The sequence below is a fragment of the Berghia stephanieae genome, chromosome 14 (assembly GCF_034508935.2).
Source record: "Berghia stephanieae isolate SIO BIC M18660-M18661 chromosome 14, UCSD_Bste_1.3, whole genome shotgun sequence".
Lineage (NCBI taxonomy): Eukaryota > Metazoa > Mollusca > Gastropoda > Nudibranchia > Aeolidiidae > Berghia > Berghia stephanieae.
In genome coordinates this window covers 7,168,943-7,188,634 of record NC_088373.1, presented here as the reverse complement: position 1 = coordinate 7,188,634, position 19,692 = coordinate 7,168,943, and the positions used below count along the sequence as shown (strand labels likewise).

The window sequence follows — 19,692 nt, the reverse complement described above, 5'->3', positions numbered from 1 at the left end:
TTTCCCTCCACCCACGTGACCAGGGATCTGCTGTTGTTCCACAGTTCCAGGAATCCTGGGACAAAGCTCTGTCAAAGGCCAGGAGCAGAATGGCCATTGAGTAAATTGATTTAGAATTTATTTTAGTGAACAATTATAATAACCCATTTATTTTCAAGTCTTGTCGTTGGTTCCAAAATGAAAACTTTACCTTTTGTTGACTCCATAAAGAAAGTTTTTTTTTTTTTTTTTTTTCTTTTTGTTGTTGTAGTATCAACATAACATATAGCTTAGTTAAATGGCTTTTCAATACTCCATAAAAGAAAAAATGGAAGGTTCAGGTAAAAAATTCCGTGATACAATCATAACTATGATCATCATTTACATCATGAGCAATAAAAAAAAAAAATTACAGTTAAAAACTTATTCATTAAATACAAATTTTAAGTTATGGAACCCCCTGTCAATGGCATTTTTGAAATGATTAATTTGTACTTTTGGAATCTTTGGTTTTAGATTTAAAACTGTTCCATGTATTGCCAATTAGTTGTAGAAGATTTTCTTCACATTGATCACAATACATGTGTGTTCACATTTAGAATGTATTTCAATAGTTTACTGTTGTCTTTCATTGACAGGCGAATCACTCCTACATCAAGTTATGCCTCCTTCCAACGAGTGGCCAGTAAGACTTCCCTATTTACAGAGTCCTCTCCCCTTCTTATGCCTGGATCTTTCTCCATTGAAGTTGTGGATGAGACTAGAGTTAAAAGGGCCAAGGCCTCTCTCTTTAAGGTTGGATTACTTAAATTACTGCTGCTCTAGTTTTAGTGATGAGAATAAAATGAAGACGGTGAAAATATTTAACTTCGTCTTCAGATTATAAGGTCCAGGGTTCAAGACCCGCCGTGCCCGGGACATAGTTGAGTTCTTGGAAAATGCTTTTTACTCACATTCTCTCACCGTACTCAGGTGTAAAATGAGTACCTGGCCGTTAACAGCATTGTCTCTGTCCGCAAAAAAAAAGTGTAATATCGTCTAACATGTAGAATTTAATAAGAAATAATGGCAAAGGACATCTTGCAAGTCCATAACGTTTTAATCAGAAGAGAGACAATGTCAACAACCAACGGACTTAACTCTATGATAAAAGATAGTAACTAATTGAAGTACAAAAACTAATGACGTCATTGTTCATTGATATTTCAACATAACAGGCGTCGTGTCTCGTCTTACATGTTAAGTGCTGGTGGCTAGGGGCCCCTTGAAAGCGATCTGAGCACGTTTAGTGGATATTTCTCTATATGAATGCTCTCGTTTATGTTTTTTCTCTCCATAATTTAAAATTGAAATGACTGGAATTATGAGATTTATTTTCGTCAGTTAAAGCTTTAAATTTAACCATAGTCACATAGTTTTTTTAATATAAATCAGTGCTGATGGTTTTCCTTGGATCTGTGGAAATCCGCGATTTTCGAGTCCAGAGGAGGAATTTCCTCCTTTTAAAATTACATTTTCTCGAAACAATGTGCTAGCAATGAGAAAGTTGATGTGTGGTGGAACACAGGTGCAGTTCCCACTCTCTAGAAGTTAGCTAGAGTATCAATGATAGTCTATCATCTCAGTTATTCTAAAAGTGGGGTTTAGTTCAGTAGAAATGGGGCTTAAAGGCAATCGTTCAACATTTTCCTACTTTTTCACTTTTTGTCACCATCAGCACTGATAAATTCAGTTTCTGTGCAAGTTAAAAAATAACCATAAGTAATGAGATTTATTTAATTTATTGAATGAAGACAGATAATATGGACATCTCGGGGTTTCCCCTTTATCAAGAAAACATGAATGGAACACTAAGGACGAATGAGAGATCTGAGAATGGTGTAGGTAGGGTGAATAGTTAGGTTTAACCGTCAACATTCTCTGTCTTCTTTCAAAACATTGAAAAGCTTACATGTCATTGCTTATTGAGAAGACCTCATCTAACAAAAATGACAGACTTCAGTGTGGAGGAAAACTGGAGAGAAATGTGGAACAGGGAAACACCAAGAGGAGGAAACGTCATTAAAGATCCAACCAAAAGAGTGCCTGCATTCAATAACGCTAGGAAATACTGGATTTCCTCAAAGCACCTCTTAACTGGACATGGCAGAACTGCATCAAATATGTGCAGATGGAAACTTGGAAACAGTGATACCTGCCAGGAATGTCAGGCAGCCCCAGAGACCAGCGATCACATCGTCCTCCACTGTCCAGTCACTAAACTTGAAGGTGGCTACGAAACTGTTCTTAGGGCGGAGGAAGACTTTAGAAGCTGGGTTGACGAAATAAATTTGGAGGTGTAGCCCACAGGCGTTTATTGCTTTCAGTTTAGTTCGCCAGGTAAATCTAGCCAGTCTAGTGATGATGAGTCATAGCTTTACACTGAGAGAGGGAAACAATTTTTTTCGCAGTTTTGATCGATTTTTTCTGAATTTCAAACTAATGTAGTATTGCCGTTATTAAGTGTATCGAAAATATTTTTATACTACCAAACAGTTTATTAACAGAGTTTCCATTGATTATTTAATCATTATTATGATGTTGTTAAAAAGCAAGAGGAATAACCCATGAAATTGATACATAAATTTAAGTGAATTAAAATTTTTAAGAGAATATTTTAACATGTTCAACACTTAAGATTTAAAAAAAAAGTAATGGAAATGATGTTGAATATCTGTAGAATGTAGACATATAAATTTTATACCAGTAGATTGGGGCGTTTTTGAGATATCAATTCACCTGTACGTAAAAGTCAGGATTTTGAGTAAGGTAAAACTGAAATCCAATCACAGCATTGTCTTAATAGACATTTTTTTAATAAACCAGAAACATAGTCAAATGTGATTCACTTTTATTTATCCCAGAATCAACGAATTATAAGAATTCCATTAAAAATTGTAATATAAGGACATTCATTTAAAGACAATCAAAACCACTAAGAAAATCTTAAAGAGTTCTTATAATTTTCATAACCTTATTTTTGAGATATCCATGCCCATTACTTTTTTTTATCTACTTGACTTGCACCTCTTTTAATTTGTGTGCCATATAGACTGCATATAGCACATCACTGGTGATAGATTAGGATCATATTCACTTCATTAAGTATTGTTTCTTGTTCAGAGTTTTCTCATTGAACCAATGCATCGCATTTCTCTAAATTATGTACCAGTGAGATACATTTCTCACAAATTAAAATGTTTAAATATGTCAGAATTTCTCATTTATATTTATAGACAATTGTTGATAACGTCTAGAGTCTTTTAATCCTCTCAGCACGGCTCTGTACTCTTTCACAACAAATTCGACATATTTCATTTGTACTGGTGTGATGACCGTCTTCAGTGTGTCTCTCCATAACCTGAACAGAACTTAAATAAGTAAATTTAAGAAATATCTAAAATTTCCGCTTAAATTCAATGAAAGCAAACTAAATAAATGTCTCTTATAATCACTATCTAGTTTTATTATTGGGTTTCTAAAATATCATGAAATATTCTCCTCTTTGTTGGTAACAAAAATAATTATTGAGATTCCTTTCCACACCCTCTATTCTTAAATCCCTGAATCTACATAATAAAGTATATATCATATGAAAGATAATTTTATCTACTTTTCTCTGATCCCTCACACTTGACGGTATAAAGTGTTGGTTTGGTATTTTGAATTTTTAAATATTTCCTAAACTTATAATTTTAATATTTATTTCATAAAAAACTCTGATTTTTCAAAAGAGCAAAACACAAACTTATCATTTAATGATGTAAACAAAAATAATTGCGTCTTGTAGAGGAAAAGCTGGTCTTTGTATCCATATATGTTTGAAAATTATAAAAAAGATGCTGCGTCTACAACAGGCTGAGAAAATTGAGCATTTTGATGAAATTTCTACTACTCTCTGCCTGAGAGAAATTCAAAGCGATGAGATTTACCTGCAGACATAATTTATTGCCAGTGCACCCCGTCTTGACAGCTGTTATCACTGTGGTTGACGGTGGATTGTTTACATTACTTGATGGTAGCCAGTGAGGGAAGAAGTAACTAAACTGAAAGTTTGGGCCCTATTTAAACGGCTGTGAGCCATACGCTACTACTACTACTACTACTACTTCTACTACTACTACTACTACTACTACTACTACTACTACTACTACTACTACTACTACTACTACTACTACTACTACTACTACTACTACTACTACTATTGCTTATCGTTATTTTTTTCTTTGAACTTCAAACAGCATTATTTTCATTGTGCAAGTTAATCACATTGGTATAATACTATTTTGATGCATTGGGTCACATATTGTGGCTATTTGTGTCTTGGCTTCCGATTTCCCAATCCTTTATCATCCATCTCATCAGGTACTTGTCAGAGTGTATGGCCTGGAAATGCTGGTCTCCCATCTCCTCATGCTGGCCTTTGACCTTCTCCAGTTTGTATCTCCATTACTTCTTGGGTGAGTAGAGTTAAATGATTTATGTGGAGGAAGAGGAGTCTTGGTGATCAGATAGAGTTCCGTGGAATGGGGTGATTAAGACCAGCTCCCAAATGTGCCCCCCAGATTGAAAATTTTGTGTGGGGTTTCTGACCTCCCATAGTGGGCAGGGAGGTACATACTGTGTCTTCTATCCCCGTGTATCTGTTTTCCAACATGCTTTCTGTCTATGTCTTGGGATGAGATTACTTGGTTTTGTCCTGGTCCTGGTTGGAGTCCTGGCTAGGAGGGAAACAGTCAAATGCATAGTTATTATTTTGGGGGATGATATTTTTTTTTCTTGTAAATCATCTCTCTGTTATGTATTATTATATTTGTTATTTTGAATGTATAATGTAAGTATTTGAGTGTATTCCTCTTTGTTGGATCTTGTGCTTGTGTCCGGTTGAGACTTATAGGTGATCTCAAACTAAGTACATTGATGGTATACTCTCGGAATCTTCATCTGATCTCTATTTGTTCCCAATTCCCCTTTGTCTTACTTTTTCTTGAGTGCTTTAATTGTTATTCTAGAACCTTTTACTATCCCATTTTCCTCCTTTTTACTGGCGCTGATATAACCTTAATGTGTTGCTAGTGCTGTAAAACCCTTAAAAACAAAAAACAGATTGAAAATTAAAGAATATGGTAAAATTTACATCATTTGATAGATTTCACATTCCCCACACTTGAGAAAAAGAACATCGGAAAAGTTATTTCAGTGCCAAGATATATTATCATATAAAAATGTTTTAAAAAGTGGTCAAAGCCCACATCTTGATATTGAAATAACCTTTATGATTCTCAAACGTGACGTGACGTGTTGCAGATTGTTCTGGAATTCGATGTGCTAGAATCCAGCGAGTACTGTATATGAAATTTCATTCTTTCACACTTTAACCCTCTCCTTACCACCCATAGTAAAATCGTCACATTCGTTACAATGCAACAGACAATTTTCTCAATCTGATTTCTCTTGTTCATCTCAAAATGTAAAGAAATACTTTGATTACAGCTATAAATACTAAACATTGTGTTGTAGACTTATTGTTACTTTTTTGTTTGAGTAAGAAAAGTCTATTCTTGTGTTGATTTGGAGTTAATTTTCGGGGGAAATTCTAAAAAAAAGCTGGTAAGCAGAGAGTTAATCATCTTAATTGATGCTATGCATTTAGGTATACCATTTTGGGTAAGATACTCAAAATATCCGCCAGTTGGTTATAACGTACTAACATACGTGTGTAACCTTGAACATTTATAGTCCGACTGATATAATTCATGAGAACTAATCACCAAAATGGCTGTCTAAAAACATTAACAGACAGCCGAGTGACGTTTAATATATTCCATCTATGGAACATTTTAACTTAATCAAAATCTCATATTTTTCACCATTATATATTCAACTTCCAGTTTTGTCACCACCCCGACATACCTAACCTAATAGTGCTTTGAGATAGTGGGACACAAATGAAAATTTTCTCCTCTCTTTGAAAATGTTGTGTTTTATCATCAACCTATTTTTTTAATTTCCTGACCTCCCATAGTGCGCAGGGGGGTACATACTGTGTCTTCTATCCCCTTATGTCTGTTTTCCAACATGCTTTCTGTCTTTGTCTTGGAATGAGATTACTTGGTTTTGTCCTGACCCTGGCCGGAGTCCTAACTGGGAGGGAAACCGTCAAATGCATAGTTATTTTTTGGGCAGTTGATATTTTTTTCCTTGTAAATAATATCTCTGTTATGTATTATTATATTTGTTATTTTGAATGTAAGCATTTGATTGTTGAATTTTGTGCTTGTGTCCGGTTGAGACTTATAGGTGATCTCAAACTAAGTACATTGGCGGTGTGCTCTTGGAATCTACATCAGATTCCTATTTGTTCCCAGTTCCCCTATGTCTTACTTTTTATTGGGTGCTTTAATTGGAATTCTAGAACTTTTTACCATCCCATTTTCTTCCTTTTTACTGGCGCTGATATGACCTAATTGTGTTGCAAGCGCCGTAAAACCCTTAAAAACAAAAAAAAACATCATCAACCTAATTTTTTCTGTATCTGGCGCTGAAGAAACTAATGGTCTGCTTGTATTTCAGCGGCGTCCTCATTGGGCGCGGGCCCATGTCAGTCGGGCCTTGAAATCGTTTAGGTGTGGTGCCATGATGACCAGTTCATCCATCATTTTTAATCTTTTTTTTTCCAGAGCCTTGATAAACTTCACCCAAGCCCGTGATGAGATGAATGCAAAGCACCAGGAATGGAAAGGATATGTATTAGCCTTGTCCTTCTTCCTCCTGTCAATACTCAGCTCTGTTCTACTTCACCAGTGTTATCACATTGGAATGACCTTAGGGATGAGGGTCAAGTCCGCTCTCACTGCCACTGTTTTTAGAAAGGTTAGATTTGTTAGTGTTCTTTGTTTTCTTTTTTTTTTTTTTTTCTTACTGTGTCATTAGCATCATCCTGACACCACCACCACCACCCTCACCTTCATCATCATCACCATCATAAACCAACAGCAACATGTAACATTAGGAATGAGACATGATACCTGTTAGGCGATAATATGATTTTTTCCCCGACAGAGACAATGCTGTTACCGACTAGGTACTCATTTTGCACCTGAGTATGGTGAGAGAATGTGAGTAAAGAGTCTTTTCCAAGGACTCAACTGTGTGCCGAGCTAGGCTCGAACCCAGGACTTTCTGATCCAAAAATGAGTTTCATACCACTAGAATACAAAGCCTCACAAAAATAATGATAATAATCATCATCATCATAATCATGATTCTGAACATCATCATCATCATCATCATCATCACCATGATCATCATCATCATCATCATCATCATCATCATCATCATCATCACAATGCTGATTGTTGGGATTGGGTCCTTTGACTTTCTATGGTGGGCTGAGAGATCACTCTCATTGTGGCTTCCATCCCCTTGTAACTGTTTTCGTTTTCTGTCTTTGTCTTGGAATCATACTACTTTATTTTGTCCGGAGCCTGGCCGAAGTCCATGGCTGAGAGGGAAACAATCAGATATATTAGTATAAGTGGTGGCAGATTATATATTTTCCCTTGTAAAGTCATCTTCCTGCTGTGGTGTAATGTTATAAAGGGTCTTTAACTTTTGGATATGAATCTCTTATTCAGATTTGTTAATTTTTGATGTACACTTTTATAGAGAACAAAATTCTCTGTTTTTCTTTCTTTGTATTTTTTTTTCTTTCTTTTTATGTGTGTGGTTTTTTTTATTGATTATTTTGATTAGATAATTGGTTAAAAATAAATTTGATAACGAAAAATACCCAATCATGTAACAATGCTTTTCTATGAATAATTTGATGCATTTCAAATTCTAATCTCTATGAATTTAAGGACATATCTCTAATAAAATTTTGGATGCTGATGTATTAGGTTTACGCTTTATGCCATTTTTTATAATTTGTGTAATTGTAGGTCATTTTGTTTTCGTTCATTTTATTTTCAAAGTTAGAAGATTTTTTAAATTAAAGTCATTTTTTTATTTATAAAATGAACTTTTGACCTTTTCATTGATTGAAATAAATGTATACAATCTCTGACCACTGATAGAGAAATGCTATGCTTTTGTAACAAAATCAAGTAATTATAATACCATTTATTTAAACATTCCCCCCTCCCCCCCCCCTCCTTCTGGGCACAGATTTTGACTGTGAGTAGCTATGCTAGACTGAACTACTCTGAGAATGGAATATGTTCGTTGATATCTGTGGATTGTCACAGGATGCAAGACGTGGTTGGTTATCTCTGGATGGTCTGGTCGGCTCCACTGGAGGTGAGCATGAATGGTATTATTTGTCATCCAGCCTCTTTAATCATTATTTTGTTGGGGTGAACTAGGAAGCGGAAATTGAATTTATAGCCATAAAATAGTGTAAATGTTGCTGCTCGAAGCTCGAAGAAATAAATAAATAATGTGAAATTGAAGGTAAGCTTCAATTTAATATACGAAAACAGATAAAATGGACGTTTCGGGTTTCCCCTATATCAACAAAAGAGGATGAATGAAACACTACAGACAAATGAGATAATGTGGTAGTGGCATTGTTCAACAACGCCACAACCACATTATCTCATTCATCTGTAATATTTGAACAACGCCACAACCACATTATCTCATTCATCTGTAGTATTTGAACAACGCCACAACCACATTATCTCATTCATCTGTAGTATTTGAACAACGCCACTACCACATTATCTCATTTGTCTGTAGTGTTTCATTCATCCTGTTTTGTTGATAAAGGGGAAACCTGAAACGTCCATTTTATCTGTTTCCGTATATTAAATTGAAGATTACATTCAATTTCACATTGTTATTTATAGCCACAAAATATGAAACTTGAGGTTGATTTGATTTCCATTTGTCATGGTGGAGAATAAATACTATGTTTTACAATGCAAAAACCTCAAAGTTCCCTTTCTTATCATAATGATTCTCAATTCACTTTTAGGGGTCGAATTGAACCTGGTATTATACTGTTTTGAGACAGTGGCCATATTTCTTTAGTGCTCTACTGATGTTAAAGTAAAATTGACCAAAAATATGAAATTTTTAGTTTTTATCACTGAAAGAAAGTATATATAGTTTCCTCAATTAAACATGTAAAATGTAAACTTAAGCCATGTGATTTGAAGTATATATTTAGCATCCAACCCAAATCACCTAGACGTATTACCGTTTTGAGACAATGAGTCACATACAAACATGTTTTTATCTAAATTTGATGGATCAGATTGCCATCGCTATGGTGATGCTGTGGCATGTGGTTGGAATTGCCACCTTAGCAGGTCTGGTTGTCCTCATCCTGTTGATGCCGGTCAACGCTTTGATTGCCACCATATCCAGGAGGTATCAACGGATTCAGATCAGGCTCAAAGACAGGAGGGTGACGCTTATGAACGAGATTGTCTCTGGCATGAAAGTAAGTAGTTTTTGTGCGGCTATGTGGTCTAGTGGTATGGCACTGGCTTTCGGATCTGAATGTCCCGGGTTTGAGCCTCGCTCGGCGCATAGTTTAGTCCTTGGAGGAGGCTCTTTACTCACATTCTGTCACTGTACTCAGGTGTAAAATGAGTACCTGGCAGTTAACAGCTTTGTCTCTGTCCGAAGAATAAATGTAATATCGCATAACAGGAGTCATGTCCTGTCCTAAATGTCAAATGTTACTGTTGGCCAGGGTACCCCTTGTAAAGCGCTTTGAGCATGTATAGTGGATTTATGCTATATAAAAGCTCAAAAGTGTTTTTCTTGACCATTTTTGTTATTAACTAACTGAGAGTGTAAATAAGATTGAAATTGACATATTCATGTTTGTTTTCTGGAGGATAAATGGATTTTTTGTCATGTTTGATACTATTATTAACATAGTTGTAGCAATATTTTTGAAAATCATGTCAGCATAATCTACTTCTCTGTTTATGTCCTGACCAGATTCTTAAGATGCATTCATGGGAAGACGTCTACAGGGTAAAAGTCAACAATATCAGAACTCAAGAATTGGCCATTTTAAAGAAGATATCTTATCTCAATGTTTGTTCTACTGTCTGTTGGACTTGTGCTCCATATCTTGTGAGTTATCTAATTTTTAAGAATTGAAACCTGGAATTTGTTACAGTTGCCTGAATGAATGAAGTGAGTAGGACAGTGCCAGAAGACAATAGAAAATGAAAATTTTGCAGTGGCGATGGGGGCTCGAACCCACAACCTTACTGGTACAGGCCTAATATTTTCTGGCTTTTGGCCATGATCTCTTGGTGTAGCGGGTATAAGTAATATTGTGGCCCTTTAAAATTGTTTTGTGGAATGAACAATTCATTGAATGTTTACAAAAAGTAGAGTTATATCTTATGATTAGATTAGCTGAGCACTAGCATTAATGATAAATTACACATTGTTTTATAACTGTGATATAATTTTTTATTTTTGCACTCAGTTTGAGTTTTACCATTACTGTACTTACTTCCTCCACTTTGGTGTTTCATACCATTAAACCGATTTGTTTTTCTCCTCTTGACAAATTGCCAGTTTCCTGATAAAGTAAAACTTTATGACATGCATTAAAAAAGCATGGTATCATCTGTGTAAATGTTGCTGCTCGAAGCTCGAAGAAATAAATAATAACGTGAAGTTGAATGTAAGCTTCAATTTAATTACAAAAACAGATCAAATGAACGTTTCGGGTTTCCCCTTTATCAACAAAACAGGATGATTGAAACACCAAAGATGAATGAGATGATGTGGTAGTGGCGTAGTTAAGAAGAATAAACAAAACATTCATCTTATTCAGCTTAACTACGCCACTACCACATCATCTCATTCACCTGTGGTGTTTCAATCATCCTGTTTTGTTGATAAAGGGGAAATCCGAAATGTTCATTTGATCTGTTTTTGTAATTAAATTGAAGCTTACATTCAACTTCACGTTGGTATCATCTGTGGAAGTTGGCTTTATATATTTTATTTTGCAATTTAAATTTACTTTAGACAATGGTCTATGATATACCCAATAAATAACAATGTGAAGTTGAATGAAAGCTTCAATTTGATATACGAAAACAGATAAAATGGATGTTTCGGGTTTCCCCTTTATCAACTAAATAGGATGAATGAAACACTACAGACGAATGAGATTAACAAAACAGGATGAATGAAACACTACAGATGAATGAGATTACATTCAACTTCACATTATTTATTTCTTCGAGCTTCGAGCAGCACCATTTACATAAGATATACCCATCATATTTATCATAATAATTTATTTTGGGATTGTTTCCAGGTTCCCATGGCAACCTTTACTGCCTACGTCCTGTCCAAGGGAGACCACCACCTGGATGCCTACACAGTCTTTGTATCCCTGGCTTTGTTTAACATTCTTAGATTTCCTATCAACCTCCTTCCCATGCTGACCACACTGGTCATACACGTAAGGATTGACCAATAACAAAGTATTGTACCTCAAATTATGATGTGCTCACGTCTAAGGTGCTATAAAACAAAGAAATATGAAGAATTTGCTCAATATGTTAGCTGAAGTGGGTTACCGTATAATGTCAAAGTCTTTGCAGTTGTAATCTAAGCAAGAGATTCCGTGGGAACATCAATAGATAGAATGAAGTTGAGGTCACTCGGGTCTTTATTATTGTTTTTTGCCATCCATGTTTATGAGTAATTCTCACTTAACAGTATTATCCAGACTATAAAAGTTCCCGGATGGCAACCTTGTGAGCTTCTTAGCCAAGCGTATACTATCTATATATAAACATTTACGTCAGCTCAATATCAATGGAGAAGAAGAACAAAAGCAGCTGGAACCCTCAGTGAAATGTCTGAGAAAAGCTCTCATTGGATATGGATAAGGAGGAATAAAACTAATTTCACCAATAACATTTAGACTGTTATATCATTACATCACTGACTCTGATAGTGTAGTGGATAAGAGCAGACCCAACATATTCTTTTATTAAAGTGTAGAAAGGCACATAGGAGTTGTGACTTAGGTGTGATCCAGCCCCTGTAGAGTGTAAGAAGTTAAGGATCAAACACTCGTTTTTTTGTGGTTTTTTTTTTGCTTGGAGTTTCTTCTCTAAAAGAGTTTCTTGTTACTGAGAAATCAAACCATATTGTTGGTTATTGTGAAATGACTGACCATGAATACATCATGTTTTTCAATCGAAACTTGATCATAACCAAAGAACTGTAGAAATTCTTAATCTTTGAAAAAATATGTGCGACGGGCTAATCTCAAATATAAAGATGTATCGTTTAAAAAAAAAATTATCATTGATAGTAATAAAATATTCAGTTCAGAATTATGCATTTGGTTTTGCTAGTTTAACAAACCTTGAGCTTTTATACAGAATAATATCCACTAAACATGCTCATAGCACTTTACAAGGGGCCCCCAACCAACATCAACATTTTACTTGTAGAACTAGACAGACGCTTGTTATTCGATAATACACTATTTCTCCAACAGAGACGGCACTGTAAATGGCCAGGTATTTATTTACACCTGAGTATGGTGAGAATGTGAGTAAAGAGCCTTTTCCAAGGACTCACCAATGCACCTCTGAGAGTGGGATTCGAACCCAGGCCCTTCCTCTCCAAAGGCAAGTGTCAAACCACAAGGCAACAAATCCATGCCTTCAAACATTTGTGTAGCTTTCTGGTCTTGTGGAATGACACTCACCATTATCCCCCTTTGAGTCCTTGGAAAAGGGTCTTTACTTACAATCACTCACTGCACTCAGCTGCAAGATGAGAACCTAGCCAGTAACAACGTTGTCTCAAGGATGCGACTTTTCTTGATGAACCTGGAAAACCTGACTTTTTTACCACCAGGTTCATTTATGTAAGCTGTAGGAAGTCGTTTTGTGAATTGCATTATGTGTGAGGATCAAATCATGAGCCTTCTTAACTAACCAACCTACTCTGCATTAACGTTACTGTACAGAAATGAAGAAAATGGAGGGTGGCGAGGTTACAACTGCCACTGCTAGTGAAAAAGATTCTCTTTACTTTATGCCTTAACTCTCTCCTTACAAGCCATTTTCAGGATTTTCCCCAAAACTTCACACCCAACTAACACAAAAAATAGATTTTTTATCACTTTGACATAATAACGATAAAGTTCTTGCGATACACATAATTTCTTTAGCAAAATATGCTCTACAACCCACTGTTCATTTTCTTTAAATTTCATGATATACAAAAGAAATTTGAATAAGAAAAGTGTTGGTTGTATCGTAATGAATGTGGCCATTTTCTTATAGTGGGTAAGGAGAGGGTTAATGTACATTTTAAAATGATTGTGATACATCGCCTTGGTTTTCCAGAATTTTTATGATCATTATGATCAAAGTTGAGTCCTTGGAAAAGGCTCTTTACTCCCATTCTCTCACCGTACTCCGGTGTAAAATGAGTTAACAGTGCTGTCTCTGGATAAAATTGTAATATCGTCTTACAGGCGTCATGTCCCGTCCTACATGTTAAGTGTTGCTATTGGCCGGGGACCCCTTGTAAAGTGCTTTGAGCACATTTAGTGGATATTGCGCTATATAAAAGCTACAAAAACTTTTAATTTCTTTTTCTTTGGAGTATTGACTTAAAATTTAATTCTTAGCCCCTAGTCTCACCTCAATGGAATAACAAATTGGGACTGTTGGTCACATATTCGAAATTTTTATTTTTTTTTGGTTTTGGTCTTTTGGTTCATTTTCGTTTCTTTTTTTTTCTTTTTTTTTTGCTCTTAAAAAAATGTGACCATTGTTTCATTACACTCCAGCACGGTTTCCTCGAACTCCTTAGGACATGCAAAAAAGTTTGAGGAAACCATACTGACTTGGTGGGAGGGGGGGGGGGGGGGAGGGGATCAATGAGGCTCGGCAGTATAGACTTTGCTGCCCACCCAAAAGTTTGCTATCCATAGCGTTATGTGCCTTCAGCAAGCAATTTCTCATTAGCTCAATTTCCTGCGACTGACACCTGGGTTATTCCGCTCTTCCTTTGGAATAGACCCTAAGTCAAATTTCCTCTTGAAGATGAAAAAAGGGAACTGTATTATTTATTTATTTCATTGATATGTTGAGGGAGATAAATTCATAAATGACATACCATAAATTGTTTGTGTGTGTGTGTGGGAGGGGAGAGGGGGTTGCTATGTTACAACATTCATTTAAAGTTGTAGCCAATCATGGTGCATGGCATTGAACATAGAACGAGTCGCGAAATGCTAAGAATAAGCAGAGAGGTGTGGGTTATGCAAAAGGGCGATGGGTGATGGCTGTGTGTGTCTGCATGTGTATCATATTGTATATACACACACTTGCAGTGCAGATAGATACACACAATAAGCACACACGCAACTGTCCATGCCATAATAAATCATCAGTGGTCAAAATCACCTGGCGCAAAAAAACCTCATTAATTATTTTTAAAAAAAGTTGGCTGGGTGAAATTAGTTTGAGGAAACTGTGTTCGAGGCAAAAATTTGTTCAAGGAAGGAATGGAATTATAACAAAGGATAAAAAGGAAAAAAATTCGGGACATTTGAATGAGTTTGAGGAAACTGTGCTGGAGTGTAGTTGTCATAATAATCAAATAGATTTGTCTTTGTATGATAAACAATACAAAAACGACTTTTGCTACTTTCTCTTTTAACCTTTTTCTATGGACTCCCTTCCATCCAGGCCATCACGTCCATCAGAAGACTTGGGATGTTCTTGTCTGAAGACGACATAGACAATTCCACAGTCAATTTTACCCAAGAGTCTGGTATGTATTTATGCCTTGACAGTTTTTGGGATGGAAGCAAGTTTTGATTCCAAAATGCAAGAGTGTAAAAAATCTTTTATTCTGCTCCTCAATCAAATTCAATTCAATTCCAAACGTTTTTATTTTTAGAATATGCTACATTTTCACAGAGAACATAAGAATAATAGCTAAGGAAAAATAAGAACAAATTTATAAATATTAGATGTTATGAAAACTGTTCACTATTATGATCACCGTTGTGTGTATCGGGGCCGAATGAGTGAGTGTCCCGTGCATGACAAGAGTGTGTAGTTGGTGAGAGAGAGTAAGTAAGAATGGTCAGTTAGTAAGAGAGATTAAAGATGATGGAATGTTATGTAATATGAAGGCTTGAGGAAGCAAAATGTTTTATTTAAATTAAAGTTGTCCTTTATTATTCAAAGATCGAGTTTTAAAAAATTATTCCTAATCTACATCATTAGATCTTTGTGATCGTTCTCCAACATTTGGATTACGTAAATACGTAAATAGAACAATAAACTAATAAACAACTATATTACATTAATTCATGCACTCTCACATTTCCTCACAATTTTTTGACTCACTTTAAGAATTAAAATATATTTTCTTAGTTATTGAAAATTTCTGAATTAAAGACATTTTTACAAAAAAATATTTAATTGATACTACGTGTCTGTTATATTTTAATTAATTTTAGCACTAGACAATATGATTGCTCAAATTGTTTTTGTAATCTACTATTTATGGTGGGGGTTAGTATAATTGCTAGTGTTACACATATTTTTCTACCACCTTTGTAAGAGCGTATTTAAAGTTAGTGATATTATGCTCTTATTATATTTCACACTTTTTCTACAGGAAGTGCAATACAAATAGAGAAGGCCACCTTTACTTGGGACAAAATGGGGAGTGCTGTTCCTACACTCATGAAGTAAGAAATTCTTCTGAATGACTTGCTCAGAGAAACACACACACACACACACACACAGACACACACACACACACACACACATCAATGATGCCTACTTATTGTCTGTTGTGCACTTCATACAGCAGTGGAGGACCTCCATTTACCAATGTTGGTTTATTTAAATTTTGTTTAAAAATCTCTGCATCTTAAGTTTGAAATTCTGATTTTCTGACAAGAAGATGGTAATTTTATGTTACTGCCTGTTGTAAGTTTGCCTATCCAGAGTGTGGAAAAAATACTTGCCATTGCTATTTTGGTCGCTTATCGTTATGGTAATGATGGAACATTTATATAGATCCTTTTGCATGTGCTTCAGGTGCTTTTACAATAAAACATGATATCTACACATATGGTTTTAATAAAATTTAATATTAACGTCTATATAGGTCATTACATACCTGCCAACCCTTCTGCTTTTGGCGGAATCATTCCTATTTTTGGGAAATATTTGTACAGACGTATAAAATGCCGACAATGATACATACATAAATATAATATATCTAAATAAATATGGTAAAGTAATTCCGGCATTGTCTCTAAAATTCTGATTTGCAAAAATATTAATGATGATGATGATGATTGTAAGAAGAAAATAATGAAAGGGGTGGCGGGGGGGGGGGGGGGGGGGGTTAAGAAAAATGATTGCTAAAAGGGAATTAAGTAGGAAAATTAATTGCACTCCCTTCCCCCTTCCCCATTCCATATTACCTAATACATGTGGTATGGAGTTTTGCCAGCTGTGCTGGAATATCGTCTTTATGTGTTTGGTGGTAATGTTGGTGGTCATTTCAATACAGAATTATCCATTGTTAAGAAATTCCTATTTTTTTTGTCTCAAATTCCTATTTTCTGACCTTCTGATTCCACTTTTGGAATATGAAGGGTTGGCAGGTCTGCATTGCCATGGATTTACTATGCTCAGTATGCTTCAGACTGTTTCATTTATTCCTCCAGCAGGACCTGCGGAACCATATTTCTCTTTTGAAACAGGACTAGTTGCCTGTTAGTTTTCCTTTTTGTTCTAACACTGTGACAATAATATGTCATTGCCTATTGTGAGGCTACGTGGTCTAGTAGTATGACACTCGCTTTCGGATCAGAAGGTCCTGGGTTCGAGCCTCGCTCAGCACATAGTTGAGTCCTTGGAAAAGTCTCTTTACTACATTCTCTCACCGTGCTCAGGTGTAAAATGAGTACCTGGCCATTAACTGCGTTGTCTCTGAAAAACTTGTAATAGTGCCTAACAGGCGTCATGTCCCGCCCTACATGTTAAGTGTTACTGTTGTCCTGGGACCCCTTGTAAAGCGCTTTGAGCACGTTTAGTGGATATTGCTCAATTTTTTAAATTAATTTTTTTCTTTTTTTTTTATACTCAAGTATTTATTCACACCTGAGTGCTACAGGCTCAAGAAGACCACCTCTTTGCTTGAGCATCCCCACTCACATACACTCACACACATGCGCACAAACTTACCTCCAGTATTTAAAAAATAATAACAATGATTAGATGTTTGCTATTCATTTTGTTTTCACAAATGCAGTATTTCTATGGACATTCCTGAGGGCCAGCTGGTTGCTGTGGTTGGATATACAGCCTCTGGGAAGTCATCCTTGCTGTCTGCCATCTTGGGACAGATTGAAAAGACAAGGGGATATGTCAATGTCAAGGTAACTTTTGTGGCTATGTGTGTAGTCTAGTGGTATGACACTCGCTTTCGGATCGGAAGGTCCTGAGTTTGAGCCTCGCTCAGCGCATAGTTGAGTCCTTGGAGAAGGCTCTTTACACACATTCTCTCACTGTACTTAGGTGTAAAATGAGTACCTGGCCGTTAACAGCGTTGTCTCTGTCCTAAAAAAGCATGTTAAGTGGATATTGCGCTATATAAAAGGTCAATTTTAATTTTAACTTTTAGATAAATATAATTCACCATCTTAAAATGGTAATATGTTGGTATGACTCAGATACCAAAAAGGGATTTCCACCATCTTGTTGGTGTAACATTTTAGGATTATATCAGGGAATTGCTGACCTGTATCTTTTTTTTCTCCATCTCAGGCTGTCCAAAAAAGTCTTTTTACAGAAACAACCTCTGCTACAGACCTGTCTACCGTTATGAAAAAATTCTTAAAATTTTTACCATTTTTTCTACCATTTCAGAAGTTGATGAGCATCTCTTAAGTCATTAAAACCTATTGAAACTAAAAGTTGATGGCAGACTACATATTTTTTGAGGATTTTGAAGTGTTATTTAATCCTTGTACGGGACTCCAATCTTTATCACCTAACAATTACAAATTTTGAAATTTTCTACTAGGCAGGTGTGTGTTATATGTGACCCTTCGCCTCAAAACGGTATTAAGTCGGGTTGGTTAAAATGTTGAAAATTGAATTTATAGCCAGAAATATCAGACTTTTGACTTGTGTTGAGTTTGTATGTTTTTTGGAGGAGAATGGATACCATATTTTAGGATGTTAATGCCAACAATTTATATTTTTGACCAGTTTAACATTTAATTTGGCTTTTAATACTGTGGTTCGTTCCGACATAATACCGTTTTGAGACGATGGGTCACATATGTGACCCACCAAAGCAGTATTATGTCTGGGTGAACCAGGTACTTATACATGAATTTTTAGCCATTGAATGAAACTTGGGATTCATTACTGTTGGTTATAACGGAGAATAAATACAATTTCTCACAATGCAAAAAACGTTGATTGCATTTCCGATCATCTCTCGGGCAGCGTAGAAAATTTACAGAAAAATCTAAAGACTCGTCTTTTCCAGAAATTTTTATCCTAGGCATTTTCTTATTGATGAGTAAATTATACGTGTTATTTTTTGATTCCATTTTGTTGAATGTCAATTTCATTTTGTAAAACTTGCATAGTTAGTGTGTGCGACTGTTGTGTGTGTCTGTTTGGTTTGGTATGAGTGTGTTTATGGTTTGACAAGTATATTGTAAAGTACTTTGAGGCTTCGGCATTTATCGCTATAAAAGAACACTTAATTATTATTATTATTATTATTATTATTATTATTATTATTATTATTATTATTATTATTATTATTATTATTATTATTATTATTATTATTATTATTATTATTATTATTATTAATATTATTATTATTTTGATTCTAAATTCATTTTTTGGAGTCCAATCAATCCTGACATAATACTGTTTTGATGGGTCACGTTTGGTTTTCTTGAAAGCCTCAAAATGCTGTTCTTATAATTATGTCCAAATAATATCAATTAACTTATCCAACACCTTGTCCCTCTAATTAATAGTTCCTTTATTTCTGTATTTCATTTAAAAAAAAACATTTTTCTTTTCTCTTACTCTCAACTTTCCAGTCTAGCATTGCATATGTACCTCAACAAACCTTTGTCCAGAATGCCACAGTCCAAGATAACATCTTGTTCTACCGCTCTTTGGACAGCCACTACTACAACAGAGTGGTGGATGCCTGTGCTTTGAAAGCTGACTTGGAGGTGTTTCCTGATGGAGACAAGACGGAACTTGGAGAGATGGTAGGACAAAGCCTGCAACGAACTAATAATGTGTTGAAACACCACACAACACCATTGAGTTGCTCTAATTTGTCGACCCCCCCCCCCCCCCACACTTCCTCCACTCCCTCCAAAAAAAAAAGAAAAGGAAAAATGATGAAAGTCATCTATTTTAGGAGAATACTTGCCTCAGGAATTCAGGGTGTCCATTTTACATAAGGTTTACTGTAGTTTATGGTTATTTAAAGTGGAAAAGTATAGAGAAAAAAAAACAAACAGTTGCTTTTTTTTTTTTATTTTTTTTTTAAAGCATCCCACCCCCTCCCTCAACATGTTGAAAGAAATTGATCCTTCCTCAACATGTTGAAACAAATTAATATCAT

General features: G+C 35.4%; 1 protein-coding gene across 4 annotated transcripts in view; it reads left to right on the top strand.

The window, feature by feature from the left end:
• Positions 1–19,692, top strand: part of LOC144959913 (multidrug resistance-associated protein 1-like) — a 78,237-nt gene that overhangs the window by 37,094 nt on the left and 21,451 nt on the right. For all 4 annotated transcript variants that reach the window (XM_078892762.1, XM_078892760.1, XM_078892761.1 and 1 more), the window contains 12 exons: positions 1–100; positions 618–774; positions 4,384–4,478; positions 6,699–6,891; positions 8,188–8,319; positions 9,281–9,469; positions 9,979–10,116; positions 11,327–11,473; positions 14,739–14,823; positions 15,682–15,754; positions 17,335–17,461; positions 19,154–19,330. The exon at positions 1–100 is cut by the window's left edge and continues 47 nt beyond it. In XM_078892762.1, coding sequence (XP_078748888.1) covers positions 1–100; positions 618–774; positions 4,384–4,478; positions 6,699–6,891; positions 8,188–8,319; positions 9,281–9,469; positions 9,979–10,116; positions 11,327–11,473; positions 14,739–14,823; positions 15,682–15,754; positions 17,335–17,461; positions 19,154–19,330 — 1,613 coding nt within the window. The remainder of the gene's footprint in view (positions 101–617; positions 775–4,383; positions 4,479–6,698; positions 6,892–8,187; positions 8,320–9,280; positions 9,470–9,978; positions 10,117–11,326; positions 11,474–14,738; positions 14,824–15,681; positions 15,755–17,334; positions 17,462–19,153; positions 19,331–19,692) is intronic.